Here is a 24604-nt window from a genome sequence, read left to right as displayed (position 1 = left end):
ACTATTATCCTATTTCACAGTTGAGGAAACTGAGGCAGGCAGATGTTAAGTGACTTGTCCAAGGTCACACAGCTACTGTGTAGCTGAGACTGAATTTGAACTCAGGTCTTCCTGACTCCAGGCCCAGTGCTGCAATCACTGTGCCCAGTTGGCAGAATAGGGATTTTAATCCAGTTCCTCTGATTTCAAATCCAGCTCTTTCTACTTCCCCCAGACTATCCTAGGCAGAAAATGGAAGAATCAGGATTCACACACAGCTCCTTCAAGGCCTATGAGGCCCCTTTTGATTCTGAAACTGTTATTCTGTCTCCTCCAGAGAGGTGTAGAGAGTCAGTTTGTACCAGTGATTGTTTTAAATGTGTCAGTTTGCTTGTAGAGCTGTGGGGGCAAATGCTAAAGTAATGAGATGCCTAAGGGAGACCTCACTGCAGCATTCCTTTCTGTTCCATCCTGATCCACATGTGCAGTGTTTATCCGTAGCTATGACACCTAGGGGCCCAGTGGAGAGGGCACTGTGCGTAGAGTCAGAAAGTCCCAAGTTCAAATTCATCCTCAGATACTTAGGAGTTGTGTCACTCTAGGCAAATCATTTAACTTCTGTGTGCCTCAGTTTCCTCATCTGTAAAATGGGGATAATAGCACCTACTTCAGGGTTGTCTTGGGGATCCAATGAGATAACATATGTAAAGAGTTATGCAAATCTTAGAGTACTATGCAATTTATTATTATTATTGTTATTGTTATTCATTTGGTAGAACTCACAAATTGTTTTATGGCTTAGTGGAAGGTGTATCGAGCCTGGGGTCAGCAAAGCCCTGGTTTCAGATCCTAGTTCCAACATTTCCATAACTCTATCTATCAATCAATAAACATTTATTAAGTACCTGTTATATGCCCAGGACTGTGCTAAGCTCCGGGAGTACAAAAAGAGGCAACAGACCATCCCTGCATTCAGGGAGCTCATTCTGTAATTCTGAGTCAGTAATTTCACTTTCCTAAGCCTCTGTCTCCTCATCTATAAAATGGGGTCAATAATATTCACCCTACCTACCTTACAGGAGAAAAGGAAGACGTGTTTACAAACCTTAAAGTGTTATAAAAATGTGAATTATTAATGGTATTTTGCTTCAAAAAAAATAGATATATTGCCATAAATAACACTCCCTGCCTCTGTGTCCTGACTAAGCAAACAGAAATGTTGTGAGCCAACTAGGGACAGAAGAGAGGCACCGTGCATGCCTCTGATACCCTCCCTTTCTCCTCAAAGCTCCTGGCTGATTTTGCTTGCTACTTTATTTGGATGGGTGACTGGGAACCGTGTCTTGGCTTCTTTCAAAATTCAGAAATGTCGCTTAGTGGCAGGGTAAAGCTTGGTTCCTCCCTCTGCCTCCAATGCAAATTAACACTCAGGGTCTTTTGTTGGTGAGAGGGGCTGCCTCTATATATGTACGCAGAGACTGGAGAAAGAAAACATTTGTAGAGGATTTGTTTTTAGAAGAAAAATAAAGTTATAAACAGACCAAGAAACAATAGTTTCTAAACAGCAATCTCAGACATAAGAAAGTCATTTTGCTGTACAGAGCACTTCTCCTGATTTGTTGTATCAGGATTTATTTTTTACTTGTATCTCAGAAACCAGACTGAGTTACTGCAGTTGGCATTTTCTCATTGGTCTACAGTGCAATAGGTAACCTTCCAAGGGCAAACTGAGGAGAAGCAGAGATGCCCTTACCTTATTATTTAATGATCACTTTGGAAACCTGGAAGGACCACTACAGAGATGCCCTAAGAATTCTGCCAACATGCACAGAATTTGGCTGCCCTTCTGGCTCAAAGGAGTCAGGTCCTAGTCACAAACCCATCACAATAAATCATTGACATTCAGAGCTCTCCAAGCCTCAGTTTACTCTAAAATGAGACCATTGGTCTTGAAGATCTGGATAGAGATTTCTCTGATTCTATAACTGAGATAAACCAGCAGTATACATCATGAAACAACATCATTGGGAGTTAAATGAGATGGCACAAACCAGAAGTGTCAAAGTGGTTTAGAAGGGACAACCTTTAATAGCCTCGAAAGCAACTAGGGGAGATTTCATGGAGCCAACTGGAACTTGGAATGGGCCTTCTGGGATAAGTAAGAGATTTGGGATCAGCGAGAGGAGAATGGAGGTCATTAAAGGTGGAGGGGAACAAGAGTGGAGACAGAGGGAAGGGGGCACTCCTTCCTCCCCACTCTTTTGATCTGTTACACTATTTGAGAGTTATGAGAAGGGAGACTACACTGAGGCTGATTCAGGCAGAGGGCAAAGCAGAAGCAGAGAAGATGCTCCTAGAGAGGAGCATCACTGAAGGTGAGAGAACAGGGAACATCGAAGAGTGCTGGGAGGATCAGATGCTGCAGAGAGAGCAAGGAAGAGGAGGCCTGGAAAAAAGACACTGTGTCTGCAGGGATGTGGAGACAAAGAGCCTGGGGGGATGGCCAGCACATTCAACTCAACACACATTTAGTAAGGCCCCGTTATGATCAAATAAGGTAATATTTGTAAAGCATTTAGCACACGGCATGGCACATAGTAGGCACTCTATAAAAGCTTGTTCTCTCCCTCCCTATCAGGCTCTAGAGATACAAAGACAAAGATGGGAAAAGGCCTTGCCCTCGAGGACTTTACATTCATTCAAGCAAGCAATAAGCATTTATTAAGCACCTACTATGTGCCAAGCACTGTCCCAATCACTGAGGATACAAAGACAAGAGTAAAACAGTCCCTGCCCTTCTCACTGAGAAGACAACATATAGATGTATAAAAAATGCAGAAAATATGAAAAATAAAGACGAGGTAGTTTGTGGGGGGGAAGAGATTTACTACCATCTGGTGGTAGAAGGTCAAGAAATTTTCTTCATGCAGAAAGTGGTGCGTGAGCTGAGTTTTGAGGAAGACCCAGGATTCTAAGAGGTAGAAGTTGGGAAGGAGAGCATCCCAGGCTTCTGGCACAGCCAATCCCGAAAAGGCACAGAGATGAGAGATAGTGTATTTATATTTACTTTCTTTTATATACAATGCACCCACTAGTAAGAAATTCAAAGCATAGAGAGAATAACACACGGTACTTTGAAGAGAGAGACGCTGATCCAGGGTCCCACATGAAGACAACAGTCCCAAACAATTACATTTCTCTATTCCTTCCTCCTGCAGGTAGCAATAGACTTCACTGCATCCAATGGGGATCCCAGGAACAGCTGTTCGCTGCACTATATCCATCCTTACCAACCCAACGAATACCTGAAGGCTTTGGTAGCTGTAGGGGAGATCTGCCAAGACTATGACAGGTAATTGTCTGGGTCTGGGGTTGCCTGATGGATTCTCCCATGGAGTCAGAACTGTGTCAGTGTCCGACTGCCTAGCGCAACTTCTGCCAGGTGACTCCCCAGGCACCTTATGGCAATGGCTTCAAATGTACAAATGTAGCATCTCAGGCTGGTGGCCACACTCACTATTGGACACATGATCTGGAGAAAGCTGTGTTGGTACATAGCTGACCTTAGTCACCAAAAAAATCTTTTGTTAGCTTCCTTCTCTTGGCCCTCTCTCCTGGGAAGATAGAGATAAGCCCACTGGATAACTTTGACCAGCACATGTAGGAAAGAGATTTCAGAGTCCAACTATTATTTTATTTATGTCTTTAGCAAAATGTATTCATCGTCTATAAAACGGGTTGCTAGATTCATGAGATTTGCATACATTACTTTATGCTGAATACATTCTTATATCAGTTCAGGATGGAGGAGGAAAGTTCAGGTACTTGCTTACAAAACCCTTCTATTTTGTGTGTATAAATTTAGATATCTGTAATTCTCTGTTGAGCCTGAAGGTGATCTGTAGAAGAGGGTAGTGATTTAGCCTGAGCTGGCTGACTGATCTCTTGCATTGAAAAGGTAGAATAAAGAAAAGGTGACAAGAATGTTGTCATCCAAGTTTCACTGAAATTCTGTTAGGATAGCATGATTTACTCCAGGAATTTTTTTTCTTCTTAATCCGTGTTGTGTCAGCTTTGGTGATGAGATTTTTGAAAGGCTGTTACTATCCACATGTTGGGACATGGCCCCTAATAGAGACTAAAATGGTACAGAAATGAAATTAGCAGAAAAATCTGAGAATTTCAGCCTCTGTCCCATTGGAGGGTTTTTTGATTCTATTTGGTCACTGTGAGTTAAAGCAGAGAGGGTTTATTGAACCAGTTTACCCTTTGAAATCATCCACATGCTATTCCTACTCAGGATCATACTTCCATTAAAAAAAAACTTAATAATTTTATTTAAAGTTTTGAGTTCCAAATTCCACTCTCCCTTCCCCACTCTCTGAGACATTAAGCAATCAGATACAGGTTATACATGTGCAATTATGTAAAATATTTCCATATTAGTCATTTTGTACAAGATGTCTTGAATAAAAGAAAAAAAGTGAAAAATAGCATGTTTCAGCTCATATTCAGTCAATATCAGTTCTTCCTCTGGAGGAAGTATGCTTCATCATTAGTCCTTTGGGATTGTCTTGGATCATTATATTGCTGAAAATTGCTAAGTCATTCACAGTTCTTCAGTTGAATAATATTGCTTTTACTGTGTACAACATTCTCCTGGTTCTGTTCATTTCACTATGCATCAGTTCATGTAAGTCTTTCCCAGTTCATGTTTCCATTTTTAATCAGACTTAGGAAATGTGGTCACTCATGCCCCCTCACCATGGCACATTCTGAACAAGAGAATTTGACCATTTAAAGTCATTAAAGTTATTTTATGGAAAGGATGTTTCCTTTCTAAGGATTTCTAGCACTACATTTGAGTTACTGTCTGTAGTGACCATCCAAATATGGCACCTCTATCACTTAGGGACCCAGGATGCCACATCCAGGGTATATTTGGAACCAGAAGGCTGTGGGTTCAAATCCTAGCAGTCCTACATACTATCTAAATGACTTTGGACAAGTCACTTGTCTCATTTTCCTTATCTGTTAAATCATGGGGTTTGATTGATTAGATGAGTCCCTTCAAGCTTTGAACCCTAAATGCTATGAATAAGGATTATAGAGTGGGAGGGAAGAGGGAGCATTGTGAGCCCTCTATAGATGGAGGCCATGGGAGGAAGGGCCAAAGCAGCTGAGGGTATTGATGAAGTATCAGTAGCAAAGCTCAAACAATCTCTTGATGTTGAGTTTATCATGAGGGAGGGAGAGAAGGATATGACGCTGATGGAACTGAAACTAAGCAGGGCAGCTGGTGGCAAATGAAGGAAATGCATGCGTCTTCTCTTTCCACTAGATTGTAAAAATCCTCAAAATAGCAAGCATTTATAAAGCTCTCTAAGGTTTGAAGAGCACTTTACAAATATTGTCTCCTTTGATCCTCACAACAACTTGAGAAGTAGGTGCTACTGTTATCCCTATCTTACAGATGAGAAAACTGAGGCAAAGAGATGTTAAGTGACTTGCCCAGGGTCACATAACTAGTAAGTGTCTAAGATGAGATTTGAACTCAGGGTCTTCTAGTGAGCAAGTCTTGCCCTTTAGACATGTCATCATGTAGGTTAGTTCTTCCTTTCCCCATATCCCACAGCCTCTTGTGCAATGCTGCACATATACAGCTGGTGCACAGTAAGTGTTTAATGAATGATTAATAGTTTTTGGTGTTTTTATAATCCCACACATGTCCTATATGCTCTAAAAAGCTGCTAAGTGGCCAACTTACTTCACAGCTCCAACAACATTCATCTGTGTACCTGTCTTCACACAACCCCTCCAGCATTGACTATTCCTATATTTTTGTCATCTTTGCTAATGTGTATGGTATAAGGTGAACATTTCCTTTTCTCTTACAATAACTGTTCAAAAGGAGGAAAGAAAGCCTGGTATTGAATTCCTCAATGGGAAAAATTTATCTAGAAATTCAGAGACTTGGACCCTAGGATCTAGTCCTGAGGCTACTGCTGATTTTCAGGGTGACTTTAAGCAAATTATTTAAGTCTGCTGCTGCTGCTGCTAATAATAACAACAACAATAAAAAATAGCATTTATGTAGCACTTCAAGATTTTGTAAAGAACTTTACAAATATTGTCTCACTTGACCTTTACAAAAACCCTGGAAGGAACTGTTATTATCCCCATTGTATGGATAAAGAAATTGAGACAAACAAAGGTTAAATGACTTGCTCAGGGTCATACAGCCATTAAGTGTCTGAGGCTGAATTTGAACTCAGGTCTTCCTGTCTCCAAATCTATCACTCTGCTCACTAAGCCACCTAGCTACCTCTTTCTTCAAATCTTAATTTCTTCATCTGCCAAATGTAGATAGGACTTATAAGACTGCTACCATATTATAAACTAAGTCAGGACAGGCAAGGTCGGACTCAAAGTCAGGAAAAATAGAAGTTTGAATCTTGCCTCTGACCCATACAGGCTACGGACCCTGGGCTATCACTTGGGGGCAGCGAGGTGGCTCAGGATTTGATTCTCTGGAGTCACTTAACTCCAAATGTAATGCTCTCACCCACTATCTGAGTAAAATGTTTTAAATTACAAAGAAAATACAGAACCTATGTAAACCTTAAGGATAAGTGAATTTCAGTAGCAAATGACATCATAGAAGTTCACTGAAGAATATTTGGTACTGTTTCTTTTGTTTTAGTTATTTAATGAACTGGTCGGGCAGAATGAGTTTTGCAGGTCAGTAGAGTTCATCCTTCACATAAAGGCAGCTTTAGATGAAAACCAGACAATGCCCTAAACTGAAAAATATGTCGGAAGGGAAAGGCTGGGACTCTTGGAAGATTAGAGGGTTGCCTTTTCCACAAGAACGCTTGATGCAATCTGGTCAGCTTAAAAGCCTACAAGGCTCTGGGAGATTTCCTCCTTTGTGTGGATGGAGAAAGAGACACACACAAAGTCAGGAAATTTCCTTCCGTCCTGCCACAATTAATCTTTACAAGTCAGAGTCAATGCAGCTGGATAAAGTTCTATAGAAGATACCTGTTCTTCAGCAGCTGGGGAGTTTTCAAAACCTATCAGCCATACAACTTCTCCCAAAGACCCTGAACAGTCAAGTCTTTCTTTCTGCTCTGAACAAAAGTGTGATGTAGTGGAATGAATATGATCTCCTACCTCTGGAAAACTAGAGAATCCCTCAAAGCCTCAGTTTTCCTCATCTGTACATTGGGGATAACTATTTGCACTAGGTACTTCTTCGGACTATTGTGAGGATTATTTTGGGTGACTAGACAGCCACTGCGGTCCCTTCCACAGCTACAATTCTGTGATTCTCTGAGTCTTTTGGAAGTGTTTTCCCAACCTCAACAATAGTAGGGAAAATAGTCGTGTTTAATATTTGGAGATAAATGAAGGCAAGTAGACCAGATGGTAGCTGTAGCCTTCATCACTTATCTTTGTTTGAGGTTCTCTGTGGTGAGGTAGAAAGCCCACTGAATTGATTCAGAGGCAAGAGAGACCTACATTTGAACCCCAGCTCTGAGGCTCGCTAGCTGTGTGACCCTAGAAATGCCACCTCACCTCTAGTACCTCAGTCTCCTCATCTATCAAATAAGGCTAGTCATATTTGCACTGCTTGAAAGAGCTTTGGAAATTTAAAGGGGCCATGTAAACATAAGCTTCTGCGGGAGGGTTAGAACTCATCCTTAATGTCAGGCTCATAACTCAGAAAACGGTCCTACAGATTTCTGTCAAGTATTTAATTTTTACAGATTCCTTTGACTTATAGCTTTCCCTGCTCCTCCAGCAAGCAAGTCATCCCTTGTAAAAAAAAAATTGCACAAAAAGAGGGGAAAAATCAGGCAATTCAGCAAAACTAGCCAACACATCAGCTGAGTCTGACATCATATCCACCGTTCTACACCCCAGATGAAAAAAGCAAGACCCAGAGGCAAGATAGCACCATAGATCTAGAGCTACAGAGGACTTCAGAAGCCAAGCCAGGTAGGCCAAGCCCCTCACTCTAGAGATGAGGATCTGAATCTCAGAGGACCTTAGTGCCTGCTCATGGTCTCACAGGTAGTAAGAAAGACAGTCAAATTAGCAAGCACTCTCTAAGTGCCTACTACCATGCCAGGCACTGTGCTAAGTGCTCAAGATACAAAGAAAAGTAAAAGCAATCCCTGCCTTCATGGAACTTACCATGTGGGATTTAGAGCTGACTCCAAGCCCAGGGCTCTATTCATCCTGCCTTTCAAATTACATTCTAAGAAAAGGACTTTTTATAAGTCTAATCCCACTAATAATAATAATAATAACTCACATTTGTATGGTATTTCTTGTCTTATAGAGCATTTTACATACATTTTCTAAAGGATTTATTACTATTAAGACTTAAAGTCCAGCTCTCCCTGGATATGTTAAATTTCCACAGGGCACAGAGCCTTAAGCAAAAGTATGCAGCCACAATGGCCAAAAGGCTGAAAATGATGCACAGCAGAATGAGTATTTCTGGGGACAGACCATTCCTGGTGCTCCTGAACTCTTACTGGGTAGGTGCTTATATTGTCTGTCTGTCCATTCCTAAGGTTTGGAAGATCCATGATAAACTTAATGCTAGAAGAGTTGGTTTCCATTTCCAACTGTATCCCCAGTGCTTACCACAGTCCCTGGCATACAGGAGGTGCTCAATAAATGTGCACTGAATTGAAACCACTCAACAATTCCAACCCTATCAATTTATAGATAAGAAACCTGAGACATAAAAATGTTAAGTGATCTCAATGTCATTCAACAAGCACTGATTATATTGTTATAAGAGAAGGTTCATTGGGCAGGAGAGGAGCAAAGAATATGTTTGAAATGTAGGTCACAGAAAAATTAAACAGAGCAATACAACTTTTTTAAAAGCATCAAGCATTGTACTAGGTTCCAGGCATACAAAGACTAAAAAAAAAAAAAGGCTCTGACACCAAGGAGATGGCAATGTGTATTCATGAAATCTGGAATGTTAGCACTTAAAAGCACCTTAGCAATTATAGAGTTGAATCTTCTCATTTTCAAGGTGAGGAAACTGAACTTCAGGGAAAGTGAGTTGTCTCAGGGCAAGAGTGAACCAGGGCTGAGACTGGAATGCATCTCCCATCTCCTCCTCCACTGCCCTTTCACCAAAGCTCCCACTGTGCGTGGGAGGACCATGGCCTTCAATGCTGTCTTCCTTGAGAAAGTCCCTTTATTAAGAGTCTAAAAGCTCTGGATTTGCATAGCTTGTGGCTGTCAAATTTAAGGAGACCATGCCCATCTGCTGGTTCCCTTCCACCAGAGTATTTCATTTGTATTAATTCTGCATATAATTCATATAGACTTATTTATTCTCCCCTGATAGAATGTAAGCTCCCTGAGGACAGGGGCTGTCTTGTTTCTGTCTTTGTATCCCTAATGGTTACCTAATACAGTGCCTGGCTTATAGTGAGTACTGGTTGGTTGGAGGTGTTTTTTAAAGTTTTTACATTAATTCTGTATTTTCTTCTAGGCCTGAGTCTTCTTGAGTTTTACACAGCAGGGATCTGCTCTACCTACTTTTAATTTTAATCAAGGAGAAACAATGCTTAAAACAATTATGCTTAGATTTGGCTTAAGTGACTGTTATTAGCCAGATGTGTTCTGATGACCATCTTTGGGGAATCTGTGGTCTCCTAGTTCATTAATTATTCCCCTTGTAGGTAAGACAGTGCTGCCTCCCTATTCTTGAAACCCAATTACATAACTGATTATGTCCTGCTCAGCCAGCTTCAGCTTCCCTGTGGTGGTTTGGAAGATAATTTTTAATCCCTTCTGATAATGGGGGGGGGGAATAACAACAGTAATTAAGGTAGGGCACTAGTTTCTGTGCTTGGGGTTGGAACATTTAGTCTAATTGGATAGGTCTCACCTAAATGAAGCAAAGAAGAAGAGAGCATTTGGCTTATTACGAAACATCCCTCTTTACACAGTCTACACCATACTCCACTGTCCATCTCAACACTTTGTAAAGGGCTGGGCCTCCTACGCCATGCCTGGAAGGCACTCCCTTCTCATCTCTCACTTCTTTCCAAGTCCAGCTGAAATGTCCCCTCTAACAGGAAGCCTCACCTGGTGCCCCCAGCTTCTAATGTCTTCCCCCTATTTCTCAACCCCAGTAACATTTCCTTCTATTTCCTTTGTATGTTTTGTATTTTTGAGGCACTATGGTATTGTGATAGCTATCCTGTGAATCAAAAAGACCTGGGTTCAAGCGTCACCTCTGAAACATGGTGACTGTGAGACCATGGGCAAGTCACTTACCTCTCTAAGACTAGAGGTTACACAAAAAGTGCTAGTTGGTGTAAGTCTGTATTGGTAGAGGACGTTCCTCTCAAAGCAGTCCCTGTACTTATGAAATCCCAGGTCTGATCCCCCTAAAGCTGTACTTACTTCTATGTGTACTTGGAATTTCATCCACGAGAATGTAGGGACAAGGCTCATCCCAGGCCCATTTCTCCTGCAAAAACTCATCCCTGATCCCTCCAATCATTCATTAATGCTTTCTCCCTTCTATACTTAACTTTGTTTTTACTTGTTGGTGAATAGACGAATGCAAGCTTCCTAAATGCAATAACTTTTCCTTTTTGCCTTTGTATGCCCAGAGCCTAGTACAATGTGTGTCACATAAAAGTGTCTAATATGTGCTGACTGAATAGAATTGAAAGATCCTCCTCTTCTCCCTTTCTCTCCTCTCAATTTCCACCTTGACTTCCTGGCAGTGGTGACTATCATTATTACCACAGATCCTACTTTTCCCACTCTCCAACAGAGTTTGGAATAAAGCTTGTTAAATCCGTTCATTTGCTCTGCAGTTAACAGTGAGAAGGGTGGGACAGCACTTAGCAACCCTAAGTAGGTCACGCCAAGAGGACTTGAGCACAAGGAGAAGATTCTAAGGAATAAGATCTTTGTAGTAAATCCTCTACCTCAAATGAACCAAAAGAAAAGTCGGTTCAAATGAGAAAACTTTTCTCTCAGAAGGTGTAAAAAGAGCAGAGGGAATAATTAGAGGAGCCGTAGCCCAGCCGAGCCGAGCCCTCTGAAAGGAGGGAATGAAGGAAGGTCCAGAGAGTGGTAGAGAAAGATGGAGATGAGACATTCAGATCTTTCCTTCCATGGAAGGAACCACAAAGCCAGGAGAAGGCACTTACCACAATTAGCCAGTGATGCCCTCACACAAGAGAATGTATGTGAAGGGTGGAATCGGTCCCTAGCTTCTCCGCAAAGGGAAGGGGGAAGAACAAGACCTTAAAGAAGGAACACTGCCAACACTCCACACAAGGCAGGACGGCTGAGCTCCGAGGGCAGCAACATCAGCTGTGGGCAAAGGACCTGAGGCTTACATTTGCCTCTTTTCCACCTGAGCTCTTTTCTAGATTATATACAAAAGCAGGAAGTAGAACTTTGGGACATGGGTGTAAGATTCTACTAGAATTTCAGAACTAATTGTCTTAGAAGAAGGGGAAGAATTCTTTCTTCAAGGACATCTTCACGGTGGAATAGTACAGCTCTGAGATGCCAGTGGCTTTCCTTGCCCCCCATTTGTCATGGGAATCCCTAAGGAAATAAGGTGAGGTGGTCTGTGCTAGGAACTTCCTGAGACTTCAGCATGGGAAACAAAAAGAGGGTTGGGTGGTATAATTGCACATGTCCACCAATGAGTAACAGCTGCATCACTGACAATCCCTTCTGAGCCCTTCCCTATGCTCTTGGGTAGACCAACTATGTCCACTGTTACAGGACCCTTGAGATCATAGATGATGGAATGCTGACCACCACCATGGTACCATGAAGAACAAAGTAAGAGCATTTGAAAAGTCAAGTGCAAATCTGAACCCTTGCCCATTTAGCAAGGTCTCCGGACTTCTGAGAGGACTAAGAATATTTCTCAGCATCTCTATTGTATTCCTACCAGGAAAAGAAGTAAATGGAAAATGGGACATTAATTCAGGTCACTATGAAGAGGGCAAGACATTGTCATGCTAATCAGAAGAGCACAAAATTGAGTATGGTTATCCCTTCCATATCTCCACTTTCCCCATCTTGGTTTTAATAAATGATGGGCTGGCATAAGAAATTAAATGGGAATATTTGGGGAGTTGTGCAGAAGCCACAGACAACATGCAAAGGCCAACAGACAATACAGAAAACGTTTAGAAACTCAGAAATGCATAAAGATATGTGAAGGATTGTATCATATCAATATATTTGATCTTTTAATGCCATAATTCAGACTTCTCTGGTACAAAGGGAGAGCCAAAAAACTTTTCCATGGATTTTCCAGATTGTGGGGGTGGGGAGGGTGGGCCTAACTTGTGCCATATGGAAGAGATACCTGCATATCATGAGCCTAACCTATTCATTATCCCAGGAGTTTTTAGTCAGGAATACCAAGAGGGCTGTGTTTTAACAGTTTGACCCATAACATAGTGCCATGGCATACACAAGGGAATTGTGAGGCTTGAGCATATAATAACAGCGACAACAAAAGCTGACATTTATATCGCATTTTAAGGTTTGCAAAGCACTTTCCCGATGTTAATTCATTTGCTCCTCACAACAACCCTGTGAAGTCGATATTATTATTAGTCTCATTTTACATATGAGGAAAATGAATTCATATAGTCATGGCTGACTGCAGAGATCACGAAATGCTATGTGTATTGTCCTGCTAGCTTTTTACCTGCTCTTTTGAGGTTTCCTTTCCTAGACTGCCAATTCCTGAGCATTCACGGACTTATTCTACCAGTACAAAGAACACTCATCCATATTCATGCACTTACAGCACTAGGCACTGTGTTTAGGGGAACAGAGACAGACTGGGTCTGTGATTTAATGGGCATAGGGAACTCCCAAATGAAAAACTCCCTCTACCAATTCACATGCAACTTCTCTGCAATTTATAGTCTTAGAAAGTTGCCTAGAGCAGTGAAATGTTAAGTGATTTGTCCAGGTCACACAGAGGCAAAACCTGAACCCATAACTTTCTATCTACTCCACCATTCTGCCTCTGAATTGGGGGATGCAAACTATAAAATGTGATCCCAGCTGCTAAGGAGCTTAGAGTCTAGTTGAGGAGTTATGACATGAACAGATAAGACCATGGTATAAAACAAAATGTAGGAATGATTTTTTTCCCTGTGGCTCAACGTGTAACATCATCTCTATGGATGCAAGAAAATTTAAAAGACCTTGAGGTCCTTCCTTTCCTTGTTATTAAATCCCATACAAAGTTAGGAGAAGGTTGAGACCCATAACTAATGAGGTTTGTGAGGTCGTCTGCTGATTTTATTACCCATTCCACCCGTTATTTCTCATTACACCTGAAGAGGCAGTGGAGCCCAGGGGAAAACACCCTGAATTTGAGTTCAAATCCAGTCCTTTTCACTTACTATCTGTGGGACCGTGAACAAGTCACTGCATTTCCCTAGGCCTCAGTTTCTTCATCTGTAAAATAAAGGTTTGAACAAGATGGCCTCTAAGGTCTCTTCCAGCCCTCAATCTGTGCTCCTGTACTGTTAGGACCATTTGATGTCACGCCGTACCTCCTCCCAAACAAGTAACGTGGATTCCTATTTCCTCCGTCAGAAAGCACATTTAAGCAATCCGTGTTTTTTTCTAAATCTTCATTTCAGCGACAAAATGTTTCCAGCTTTCGGTTTTGGAGCCCGGATACCACCGGAGTACACGGTGAGTGGGTGGGGATTGGGGGGAGGGGAGATCATGTTTTGTAATGCTTGAGATCCTCTCAAGAGCACTATTAGCCTCCCTAAAGGTTTGGCTTACACTATACCTGCCCAGCACGTGGTGGGTCACGCGTGTTATTCCCTTATTCCCTTCCCCTCTGTGGATAAAAGAGCTGAGCCACGTAGAAACACTGAGGTTAGATCATCACAGACTGAGCCCCTCTGTCTATGATATACCATAACGGAGTCAGTCAAGTATAAGGCCGGATGGCTCCTGAAAACAGACCAGAGGAACTGTCCCACTGTCTGGCCTCTTGAGGATGTGACCCTAGCATTGGAGAAATATTCAGTAAGTCTATTTCTTGCAACTCAGAGTACTTTAGCATTGGCAAAATATTTATTAAATGTGTTTCTAGCAGATCCGCTCACTGGGGTTTAAAATCTGGTTTGTGAAGGAAACAGGAGCAACGAACAATAGCAACATCTAGGTGTCAAGATAGCTAGAGATGGTATAAAACATTCAGATGCTGTAACATGGAAGGATCCATGCAGAGGCATGGGAACAGGCATTCTCGGTGGAGCCTTAGCCTGGGATATGCCTTAAGGTCAACATTAGGTAAAAGTAGTTGCCCCAAAACAGAATATTTCTTGTAGAGACTATGTAAAAAAATTGAAGCCCAAGTATTCCCCTTGGCCCAATCTCTCTTGTTCCCACTTTACACTGTTGTTGGCAAAAGCTGCCCTGGCTGGGTGCTTTTACTTCTGGCTGTTTTCCACCTCACACCCCCAACTTGAAAACCTATGTCAGACTACCCCCCAGCAGGGTCAAGATCACAAAACCAGCACGAGCCATTTTGGTACTTTGAGTAAGCAGCATAAAAGGTATCCTCCCATGAACTTTACTTGGGAAGAAATAATTCAGACAAATTCAGGAGCAGGAGGGAAATTAGTTGCCATAAACTCACAGATGAGCATTATTAATGATGTCCATCTGGCATCTTCCTATTTTCATTAATTATTCTTGCTAAGTAGGTGCTAACGTTGGCTGTTTCTATTGCTGCTGTAGCAATGGCTATGTTAAACTTCAGCACCACTTAAAATGGAGGACCCTTGGACAGACCCCATATGCACCATCCTTGTTACTGCTATGGTCCCTAGTCCTCTGACTTGTCTTCTCTTCTTGATTTGGGTCCCAAGGTGCTTTAAACCCCTCTTTTCTGCCCTGTCTTCAATTTCACTCACAAAGGAGCAGCCAGGGAAAAGGGGATCAGGTGTGGTGATGGGGCTTTGACCCCAATGATTTATTTACCAGCTTGTGGGCTCCCTCCAGAATGCAGCATGTGCTGCAATGATCAGATCCTTAAATTAGTGAAAATAATTTTCACAAGTCACAATTTTGGACCCATTTGAGTTTTAAACATTCCATCTAGTACCTGGGGTTCCTATTCTCCTTTCCTCAGTCCTGATTGCCTTGCAGCCTTTGAACTCTATGTATAAAGGGAATTTCTCTCTTAATCCAAGTAGCTACTAGCTCTCAGGGGTCATAAAGTTAGTGGAAGAGACCTTAAAGGTCATCACATCCAACCCCCTCATTATACAGATGAGGAAACTGAGGCCCAGAAAGATTAAGCCACATGCCAGTCACACATGACAAGCATGTGTCTGAGGTAGAACTCAAACCTATGTGCTGTTGACTCCAATTTCAGTGTTCTATCCACTACACAATACAATGCTTTCTCTTATAAGGGGAAATTGGAAAGATGTCTGGGTGTGAGCTTCCCCTTTCTTTAATTAGTGATCCTCTCCTACTGTCAGGGTCTATCTATCCCAAGATTCTCAAGACTGGGAAGACATTTTTCTTTCTATTAGATGTCCAGCTATAGTTCGTTCCATACACTAGAGCTTCTGCTACCTCTTGTGTCTTAGGGGTTTTCAGAAAGAAAAGAGTAAATACCATACTGTTGTCTGTCCTTGTATATGTCAACCATGAACAGTAAAAAAAAAAAATCTGTATGAAAAGATGGGCTAGAGATCAGTCTGCTGCTTTGTTGCTTTTCAATAATTCGATTGTGGTCAATTTCACCTCCATTTACGTGGTGTATTCTACTTATTCTTCCTGTTTTCCTTTGCTTTGAATGTACGCTGAAATACTAACACCTCAAACCTGAGCTCCTCTGTTTATTATCACGAGTGGAAGCCTCGATTAGGCTACAGAGCTGTTATTTTTTAAAAATATTCATCACCCAGGTCATAGACCCCTCCAGAATCCAAGCCACCAATCTGTGTGCAGCATTCCCAGGCTTCTTAGACGTGTATTTCTCTCACCCAGTTCTTTCTGTTTTTCTTAGGCATCCTTCCTCTCCCCTACTCCCTCTCCCTACCAAATGTTATTCAACAAATATCCCTGTCACTTCTACTCCCCAGGGAGCTGAGAATTTATCTTCCTTCTCAGATTGATTGGAGAAAGGCTTAAGATGATTCCTGCTGTTAAACCCATAATGAATGTAATGGACATTTGTTTGCAAACTTTAAACCCCAGGACCTCCTTACTGGATTAAAATTGTAATTCTTTTCTCTTCTTTTTTTTTTCTTTCATTTTTTTTAATTGGTGTCTAGGTCTCTCATGACTTTGCAATCAATTTTAATGAAGACAATCCGGAATGTGCAGGTAAAATCACAGTTTAAAATATAAACCAATCTTACAGCCCTTTCCATGTGTGCAACATAATAAAATGGAAAGAACTCGGGATTTGGAGTCTGAGGACGCAGGTTTGAATCGTTGCTCTGTTACTTATCCATATGACCTTAGGCAAGTCACTTCATTTTCCTGGGCCTTAGCTTCCTCATTTGCAAAATGGAGGGTTGAGGAAGACTGAGGTAGATTTAATTACCTATAAGGTCCTTTTCATTTCCGATTCTATGAGCCACTCTTCTCACATACAAAACCATAGTGTGATATTCATCCCAGGATCCGAGGTTGACTTTCTGTACCAAAATCAGCCTTGGGATTCCCAAGATGGTACTTTGTCTAAAGAGTTATTTGTCAATTACTGTCAATGGCAGTCCATAGGAGTGTGCGGATGCAGGAATAGGGAGGGAAAGGAGCTTGAAAAAATGACTTAAGATCATAAGATTGAAAATCAGGAGACAGAACCTTAGAGACATTATGGTCCAACCCCCTCATTTTTGCAGATGAGGAAACTGAAGCCCAGAGAAGCAATTAGCCCTTGAAGGCAAGAACCAGTTTTGGGGTTTTTTAAATTATTTTCTCTAGCACATGCCTTCTATATTGTTGTTGTTCAGTCACATCCAACTCTTCATGAAGCTGTGGACCATATAGTCTATGGGATTTTCTTGGCAAAGATTCTGGAATGGTTTTGCCATTTCCTTCTCCAGTGGATTAAGGCAAACAAACTTGCCAAGGGTCCCCCAGTTAGTGTCTGAGGCCAGAATTGATCTCAGCTCTTCCTGACTCCAGGCCCAGAGCTCTATGCACTGCACCACCTAGCTACCTCCTGCCTTGTGCATAAGAGGCGTTTATTAAATTCTTGTTGACTTGTATTGGATTTGCCCAAAGTTACAGAGACAATAAATAAGAGCCCAACTCCATTGCTTTTGGTTCCAGTAATAGTCACCCCAGTGCTGCATGGTGCAGTGCAAAGAATACTAGAATTGCAGTCTAGGGAGCTGGGTGACTCCAAGTTATTTACTGTCATTGGGCCTAATTTTCCTCATCTATAAGGGAGGGGGTTGAACTAGACATCCTCTAAAGTGATTTCCAATTCTTAATCTGTGATCCTGTGAGCCACGGTCCTATCATCCTATAGTCCTCCTTATGACTCCCTTGTGCTTTAAGAATTTAGCTAAAATGTGCATATTCAGTGCACTCCAGGCCACTCCAAAGACTGTACTAGAGGAAGGCAATGCCCACTCAGGAGGCAAGGCTCTTTGTCAGTCCTTTGGGTCCCTTTAAAACATATCCAATAGTCAGTCACACACATGGATTATATGTTAAGTCTATGTTTGTCCTGTGAGCAAATATGATTATGATGGGAGATGAAGCAAATAAGTAGTGAGCCATTCACCCTTTCAGGAAGAACTATTTCCCAGACCCCCCCCCCAAAAAAAAAACATCTCCAAGGTTCCCCATTCTGGCAACTTCATCTAAAGGTTTCCTTGTCCAGCTCTACTAAATAAATAAACCAACAAACAAACAATTAAAAAACCCACAGAATTATCCCAATAGGCCCACATACCATTACCATGATAAACTTGCCCAAAATGTTTCTATATGCTAGGCTAGGGGCTAGGTAGCAATCCCAACTCATATTCATCTGGCACAGAGGTTCCCAAACTTATTTGGCCTACGGCCCCCTTTTCAAAAAAAAAATTTACTCTGCACTCTCCTGGAAATCTACTTTATTTAACCCTCTAATTTTTTAAAAAATTTGGGTCATTTCAAAAAATATTGAAATGATTCCTCTTAAATTTAATAATTTATTGTAAATTTGTGGGGTTTTCCTGCATGAAATTTTGATGATGCAATATTGCATCATATGGTATCATATCATAAACAAATCATTACATGCACATATTCCTGCCAATGCACTCTGGACAGTGCACAACATACTCGCCCGCCAACACTTGCTTGTTAAGACCTATCAGCGGACTAGACCCCTGATCAGTTATAATTTGCATTTTGTATGTTTGTTTGGAAAATAATGTAATCACTATGACTAACTCTGCTATACAACAGATGAAACATATATGAACGGTTTTTCAGAATTTTCTTCTCTTCTTTCCTTATGCTTCTACCACCCCACAATTGTACCTGAGGTTACTACCATCCCACCCTGGATCACCCACTCTGGGAACCTATGCACTTTCCTTACAGCAGCCCTATGGGCAGTCAATTCTCTCCATTTTACAGATGGAGAAATTAAGCTTCAAAGAGATACAATGACTTGGCCCTAGTCATTGCTCCAAGGTTCTCCAAGACTTTCCATCTGCCCAGCCTCTGTGCCTCTCAGATCCCTGGCACTCTCGTCTAACATACTGACTTTACCTAAGGTCCCTGTGCTCCATTCTTACAACGTTGAGACCTTTCATCTGCCCTGTAACTGAGATTCTTTTATGTGTAGTGTCTCTCCCAATTAAAGCGTAAGCTCATGGATCTCATTTTTTTCTATTTATATCCTCAGTGTTGGTCACATAGTCAGTGCTTAATGAATGCTTTTTCTTCAGTCATTTACTCACACAGCTGGGAGAAGCCTGCACTGCTTGAACCCACCTCTCCTGCCCCTAAGTCCTAAGTGAGCTCTTTCCACTATGCCTTGCTTCCAACCTCTAATATCCTCCCCAATAGGCTTAAAATGGAAGGATCATATGTCAGTATAACCTACCTTCTGCCTGAATTGGGTTAGGGAAATCCTGAATCCTAAGGTCAACTTTCACAGTCACAACAGTCAAACTTGGCACCAACATAGACAATCATCATGTGTTTGGCAACAGTACAGCACAGCCCCTATTTCTGGGTTATTCCACTCTCCAAAGGTCCTGCTTCCCTCTTTCCTCTCTCTCCCCCTTCTGGGTATATGCACATTCTGGTTTCTTCCCTTTTCCTCCCCACACCCAGCAGTTTAAACTCCAAGAACTATTTGATTCCAACCAAGTCCCCATCTGCTTCATACTCTTACAACCCATCTGCCCCATGCTTTGGGAAGGGAAATCAAGCCTGTTTATCTTAGGCGTGATCTCGCAGACCTCAGCCAAAAAGAAGCATCACTGAATTAGTTCATCTGCAGAACAAGGATGAATAATCATTTGGAAGCTATTGTTCAAATTAGAGACTGTAGGGAGGGGTAAGAGGAATGCTGATGTCTTCAAAGAGTCTCAATACAGCCTCTCCATGAGAACAAAGCAGAAGTCCCTCATCCAAATTCCAAGATCTGATTTGCAGTTTGACATGAAGTACAGGATAAAAAAAAAAAAACAGACGAGATTTTGAGAAGCAACCCAAACCTTACTTGGAAACAAAAATGCCATTTCAGGATCCTTTCCCTTAAGATTGTTGCTCAATCATATCTGACTCTGTGACTTCACTTGGAGTTTTCTTGGCTGAGAAACTGGAGTGGTTTGCCATTTTCCTTCTCTAGCTCATTTTACAGATGAGGAAACTGAGGCAGACAGGGTCATACAGCTACCTAGCTGTCCAACTTAAGGAAGGGAGCTTGAACAAGGGAAGAGGAAAGGCAACAGAGAAGCAGATACCTAGAACAGTAAACTAACATATATCAAGCATCTGCTATGTGCCAAGCACTATGCTGGGTCTATTAAAAAAATCAGATTGATTCTGTATCATCTTTTAATTGATCCTATTTACATTTAATTGATTTTGTCTTGTAGCTGCCCAAGTCATGGTTCTTCTCTGAATTTAGTTCACAATTCAGCTGACCTGTAATGAGTTAGGTTTAGCAATCTTATTAATCGCTGTTCTATTCCTGTGCCAAGGATGTCTAGTTTGTTATCCAAAGAAGTCTGGTCCATTATCTCTAACTTTGCAGGTGGACTGAAACAATGAACATTGCTTAGTCAGAGGAGGGAAGGAGGGGGTGTTGCTAGCCGCTCGCTCCCAATTTTCAACCAATCAAATTGTCCCCCACACCCTGGCTCTGTAACCGATCATATTGATTCTATCACTGATGATGTCAAGTTCTTTTAACCAATCATAACTCGTTCCCCACCTACAAAATCCTGTTCTTTGTTTTCTACTCCCCAAAACTATGAAAAGGGATGTCTCTTTCATTTGGGATCTTAGCTTTGCTGAGGAAGCTGAGATCTTATTTACTGGTAAATTCGTGCTTTATGAATAAAATGATTATGCTCAGAACTTTGTGCCTCAGTTTACACTAATTTTAACCATTACACTATCCAGTAATGGATGCTAGGTGGCGCAATGGATAGGGCACTGGGCTAGAGTCAGGAAAATCTGAATTCAAATCCACCCTCAGATACTTGCTAGCTGTGTGACCCTGGGCAAGTCATTTAACCCTTGCTGGCCTCAGTTTCCTCATCTGTAAAACGAGCTGGAGAAATGGCAAACCACTCCAGTATCTCCAAATGGGATCTCCAACAAAAAACCCAGCAATGGGGAATGGAAACCCTGAATTTATTACTTGCTTCCTTTCCCTCATCCCTACCCCCTCCCCCAGTAAAATATAATCTCATTAAGGGACTTTTTTCATTTTGTCTCTGTATCACTAGTACTTAACCCAGTGTCTTGCATGTCACAGGAACTTAATACATGCTTGTGGAATTAAATCAAATTTGGAATAATTTCCCTACTATTAACAAGTAAATGTCAGCTACTCCTCCTCTGGTGCCTCATTGTGGAGATGACCTCGGGTTTTCAAAGGCAATGCCAGTGCAATTAAGCTAGGGTGCTGTGTATGGGTCTAGTGATGGACTGCTCATCATCACAGGACAAGCTTAGCTAAAGCCAGACAAGGTCATCACCAGGTTGGCTGCAGGCTGATGAGTTTTCCAGCTACTGCAGCTCACAAAAACTGCCTAACTAAGATGGAAAGGGGCCACATCTATGTCAGAGGAGGGAGTACCCACGCTGATGAAATCACACAGCTCAGATGTGCATGTCAATAAATAATCCACATACAATCACGTTGGAAGGTCCTACTTCCTGTGGAGTGTTGGAATGAGCTATATGAACATGAAATGCTACCTTCACTCCCATTCTCCCACCTTCAACCAGCTTCAATGGCCCCACGACACCTCCCTCATGAGTGAATGCCTGACCCCAACAACACCTTTTAACTGCTGACAGGAACTCTGTCCCCATTCCTGGACCTGACCCCCAGGGTCCCTCTGCCCATGTACTATATTATTTCTCCCATCATCCCTACCCTCGATGAATCCACCCTGAGGTGGACACCATGAGATGTTTCCACTTCTACCTGTTAATGGTATAATTTTGTGTTTCTTATTTTTTCTAAAGGAATCCAAGGAGTTGTTGAAGCCTACCAGAGCTGCCTCCCTAAGCTACAACTCTACGGGCCCACCAACATTGCTCCTATCATCCAAAAGGTGGCCAAGTCTGCATCCGAGGAGACCAACACCAAGGAGGCATCGGTAAGGGGAGAGGCAAGGGACCTGGCATTCCTTAACTCATCTTTCCTCTCTTGGCATCTGACCATACCTTGCCCATGCTGAGAATGAGCTCTCTGGGGAGGGTCTTTCTGTAAAACGAACTGGGCTGCTGAGGCCGTGGGATGGTAAAATGGGCATTGGTCCCTTTGATCCAGCCTACTGGTTCTTCCCTCCATTCCTAGCAACCTGCTTCAATTTCTTGATCTTCGTTCAGTTGAAACAATAATAACAAATTGAGATAACATGAAAAGGGGGTAATGGAAAATACCTCAAATGGAATGTAATAGGTTAGAGTTAAGAACCTAAAAGGTATGATCCCTATACAAGTGTAAATGAATCTTTAATAGCGTTTTTTGGATACCATTGGGTATGGGACTGGCTTTAACACTGGGCCAATGTCAGCATCTTCCTTGATGGCTCAGAAGAATGGCAGTTTTCCAGGTATCTTCCCATAAATCCTCTCTAAAGGATCTATCCAATGAGCTATTTTCCCGTTTTACTTTATTATCTGGAATATGGGGATGCACCAATGCAGGGCAGGCTATAGAGAGAAATAAATCCATAAGTAGAACTGGGGTGGGAAGAAAAAGTGAGATGAATTGATGTCATATTTTATAGATTATGTGAAAATACTATTACAGGTACACCATCAGTATTGACTTGAGCTTTATGTTTTTGTTTTTCATAGTAGTAGTGGGAGATTACACGGAGCCATCTACACTCTCATATCCCATTCTCCTTCAGATCAATAGAACCAACGGTCCAATGTCTTGGCAACCAAGGCTACGGATATAGGTTGTAGCCAAGGAGCAGAGTTTTTCTTCCTGTAAAATGCTTTTCAATCACGAGATGAACAGGGTTTTAAAATTTTTATCTCCACATTCTCCTTTTATGACTAGTTTCAATTTATTACCCATTCCATGGTGTTCTTCAGTTATGTCTATGGCTAAGCTATAATTTTTAAATACAGATTTTTAGGCATATGGGGCAAAGGGAGAGCTAAACAGCAAATTCACCTTTATGGCCTTAGAAATGCCTTTTCCCCCCAAAGCTGGTCATTCTGGATTTTCAGATGATTGTAGGTTTTTAGCTCCCCAACACTGACTCACTCTGCAGATTGTGCACCTTAGGAATACTGTAAAAATTATACTGGAATTTGTTAGTTCCTGAGAGATTTCCTCTGGCAAGTATGACTGTGAGCTATTTAGGATCCCCTTGGCATTGGGGGTTCTTTTATTGCTTCAACGGTAGCCTAGTGCAGGAAGGATCTGTGGCTCTGGCAGCGGGAGGCATGCCCACTACCAATATATATCGCAAGCCATCTACGGCTTCAGGGATAAGATCCAGTAAGTCTGGATGCTAGTTGTTATGGTACCAGCAGTCTGATTGCCATCGTCCTTGTCTCCCTTTCCCCTCTTCCTCTCCCCAACATCCTGCCCCAACACCTTCCATTTCTGAATACAGCAATATTTCATCCTGCTGATCCTGACAGATGGGGTCATCACAGACATGGCCGACACCAGGGAGGCCATCGTCCACGCCTCCCACCTCCCCATGTCGGTCATCATAGTCGGCGTTGGCAACGCCGACTTCAGCGATATGCAGATGCTGGATGGGGACGACGGGATCCTGAGGTCCCCCAAGGGAGAGCCTGTCCTCCGGGACATCGTCCAGTTTGTACCATTCAGGAACTTTAAGCATGTAAGCAGGTTTTTCTTGGGAATCAGGGATACGAGAAGGGAGGGGAAAGGATTAGGGAATACATTATTGATAAATGTGTCCCAGACTGACCTTTACAGACTCTAGCATATGATCTTAGTTAAGTACTTAGATGACTAGCTCAGCTAGGTTCCAATTAGTGTAAATAATGAACCCCCTGGAGTGGCCACATTATTCAAATTCCTATATGTTTCTCTTGGTCTAAAATTAGTTTTTACATATTGTACATAATTATAATTTCAAATACACGTGACCATTTTAAGAGACTCCTCATTCGCACTAATTGGAATGTGGCTGTATTACCATTGGGCATGGTACCGGCTTTAACACCGAGCCAATGTCAGCGTCTTCCTTGATAGTTCAGGCACATGATGATACCAGCCATTCTACCTAAATAGTGTTTTCCTTGAGCTACTGGGACCCTGGCAGGAATCCCTGAAAACTCTAGGCTGGGTTCGATGCAAAGTTGTTATTCCTAATTACATTTCTGCTTTTCCAGAAGGCTGTGTATGACTAGACTCACTTTTTAAAAAGAAAGTAAAATTCAGCCCATTCCCACAGAGTTGTATCTTTACTAGCTACAAAATGCATAAGGACACGTCCAAATAAAATGAAAACCAGACCAAACCTCAGCAGGAGTAATACAAATTCACAGGATCCTCGCTCGAGGGTTGGGAAGGACTTCAGAGGTCACCCAGGCTGACCCTTTCATTTTACAAATGAGGAAACAGGGCACAGAGAATGAGACTGGTCCAGAGGTCAGCAAGATTCAAACCCAGCGCTCTTGCCACTGGACTACGCTGCCTGTCTAGTTTAATTTAGTTCCATGGAGAGAGCCACCAGGGCATGGTATAGTGGTGAGTTCACTGGTCTGAGTTAGGACACCTGGGTTTGAGTACCAAGTTTGCTGTAAGCCTAGGAAAATAATTTACCCTCTCTAGGATCTCTTGTCCAGCAAGTGGGTTTCAACCAGGTTATTGTTACCAGTCTTGGAC

The 24604-nt window shown here is 42.0% G+C and overlaps 1 protein-coding gene across 2 annotated transcripts in view; it reads left to right on the top strand.

Moving 5' to 3' along the window:
- Positions 1–24604, top strand: part of CPNE4 (copine 4) — a 493746-nt gene that overhangs the window by 466103 nt on the left and 3039 nt on the right. For both annotated transcript variants that reach the window (XM_078151566.1, XM_020987268.2), the window contains 5 exons: positions 3198–3331; positions 13677–13731; positions 16344–16395; positions 21739–21872; positions 23355–23591. In XM_078151566.1, the coding sequence (XP_078007692.1) occupies positions 3198–3331; positions 13677–13731; positions 16344–16395; positions 21739–21872; positions 23355–23591 (612 nt within the window). The remainder of the gene's footprint in view (positions 1–3197; positions 3332–13676; positions 13732–16343; positions 16396–21738; positions 21873–23354; positions 23592–24604) is intronic.

Source organism: Phascolarctos cinereus, unplaced genomic scaffold (genome assembly GCF_003287225.1).
Source record: "Phascolarctos cinereus isolate Bilbo 61053 unplaced genomic scaffold, phaCin_HiC Scaffold_1;HRSCAF=81, whole genome shotgun sequence".
Taxonomy (NCBI): domain Eukaryota; kingdom Metazoa; phylum Chordata; class Mammalia; order Diprotodontia; family Phascolarctidae; genus Phascolarctos; species Phascolarctos cinereus.
The sequence above is the reverse complement of the archived record's forward strand: the minus strand, read 5'-3'. Positions and strand labels throughout refer to the sequence as shown.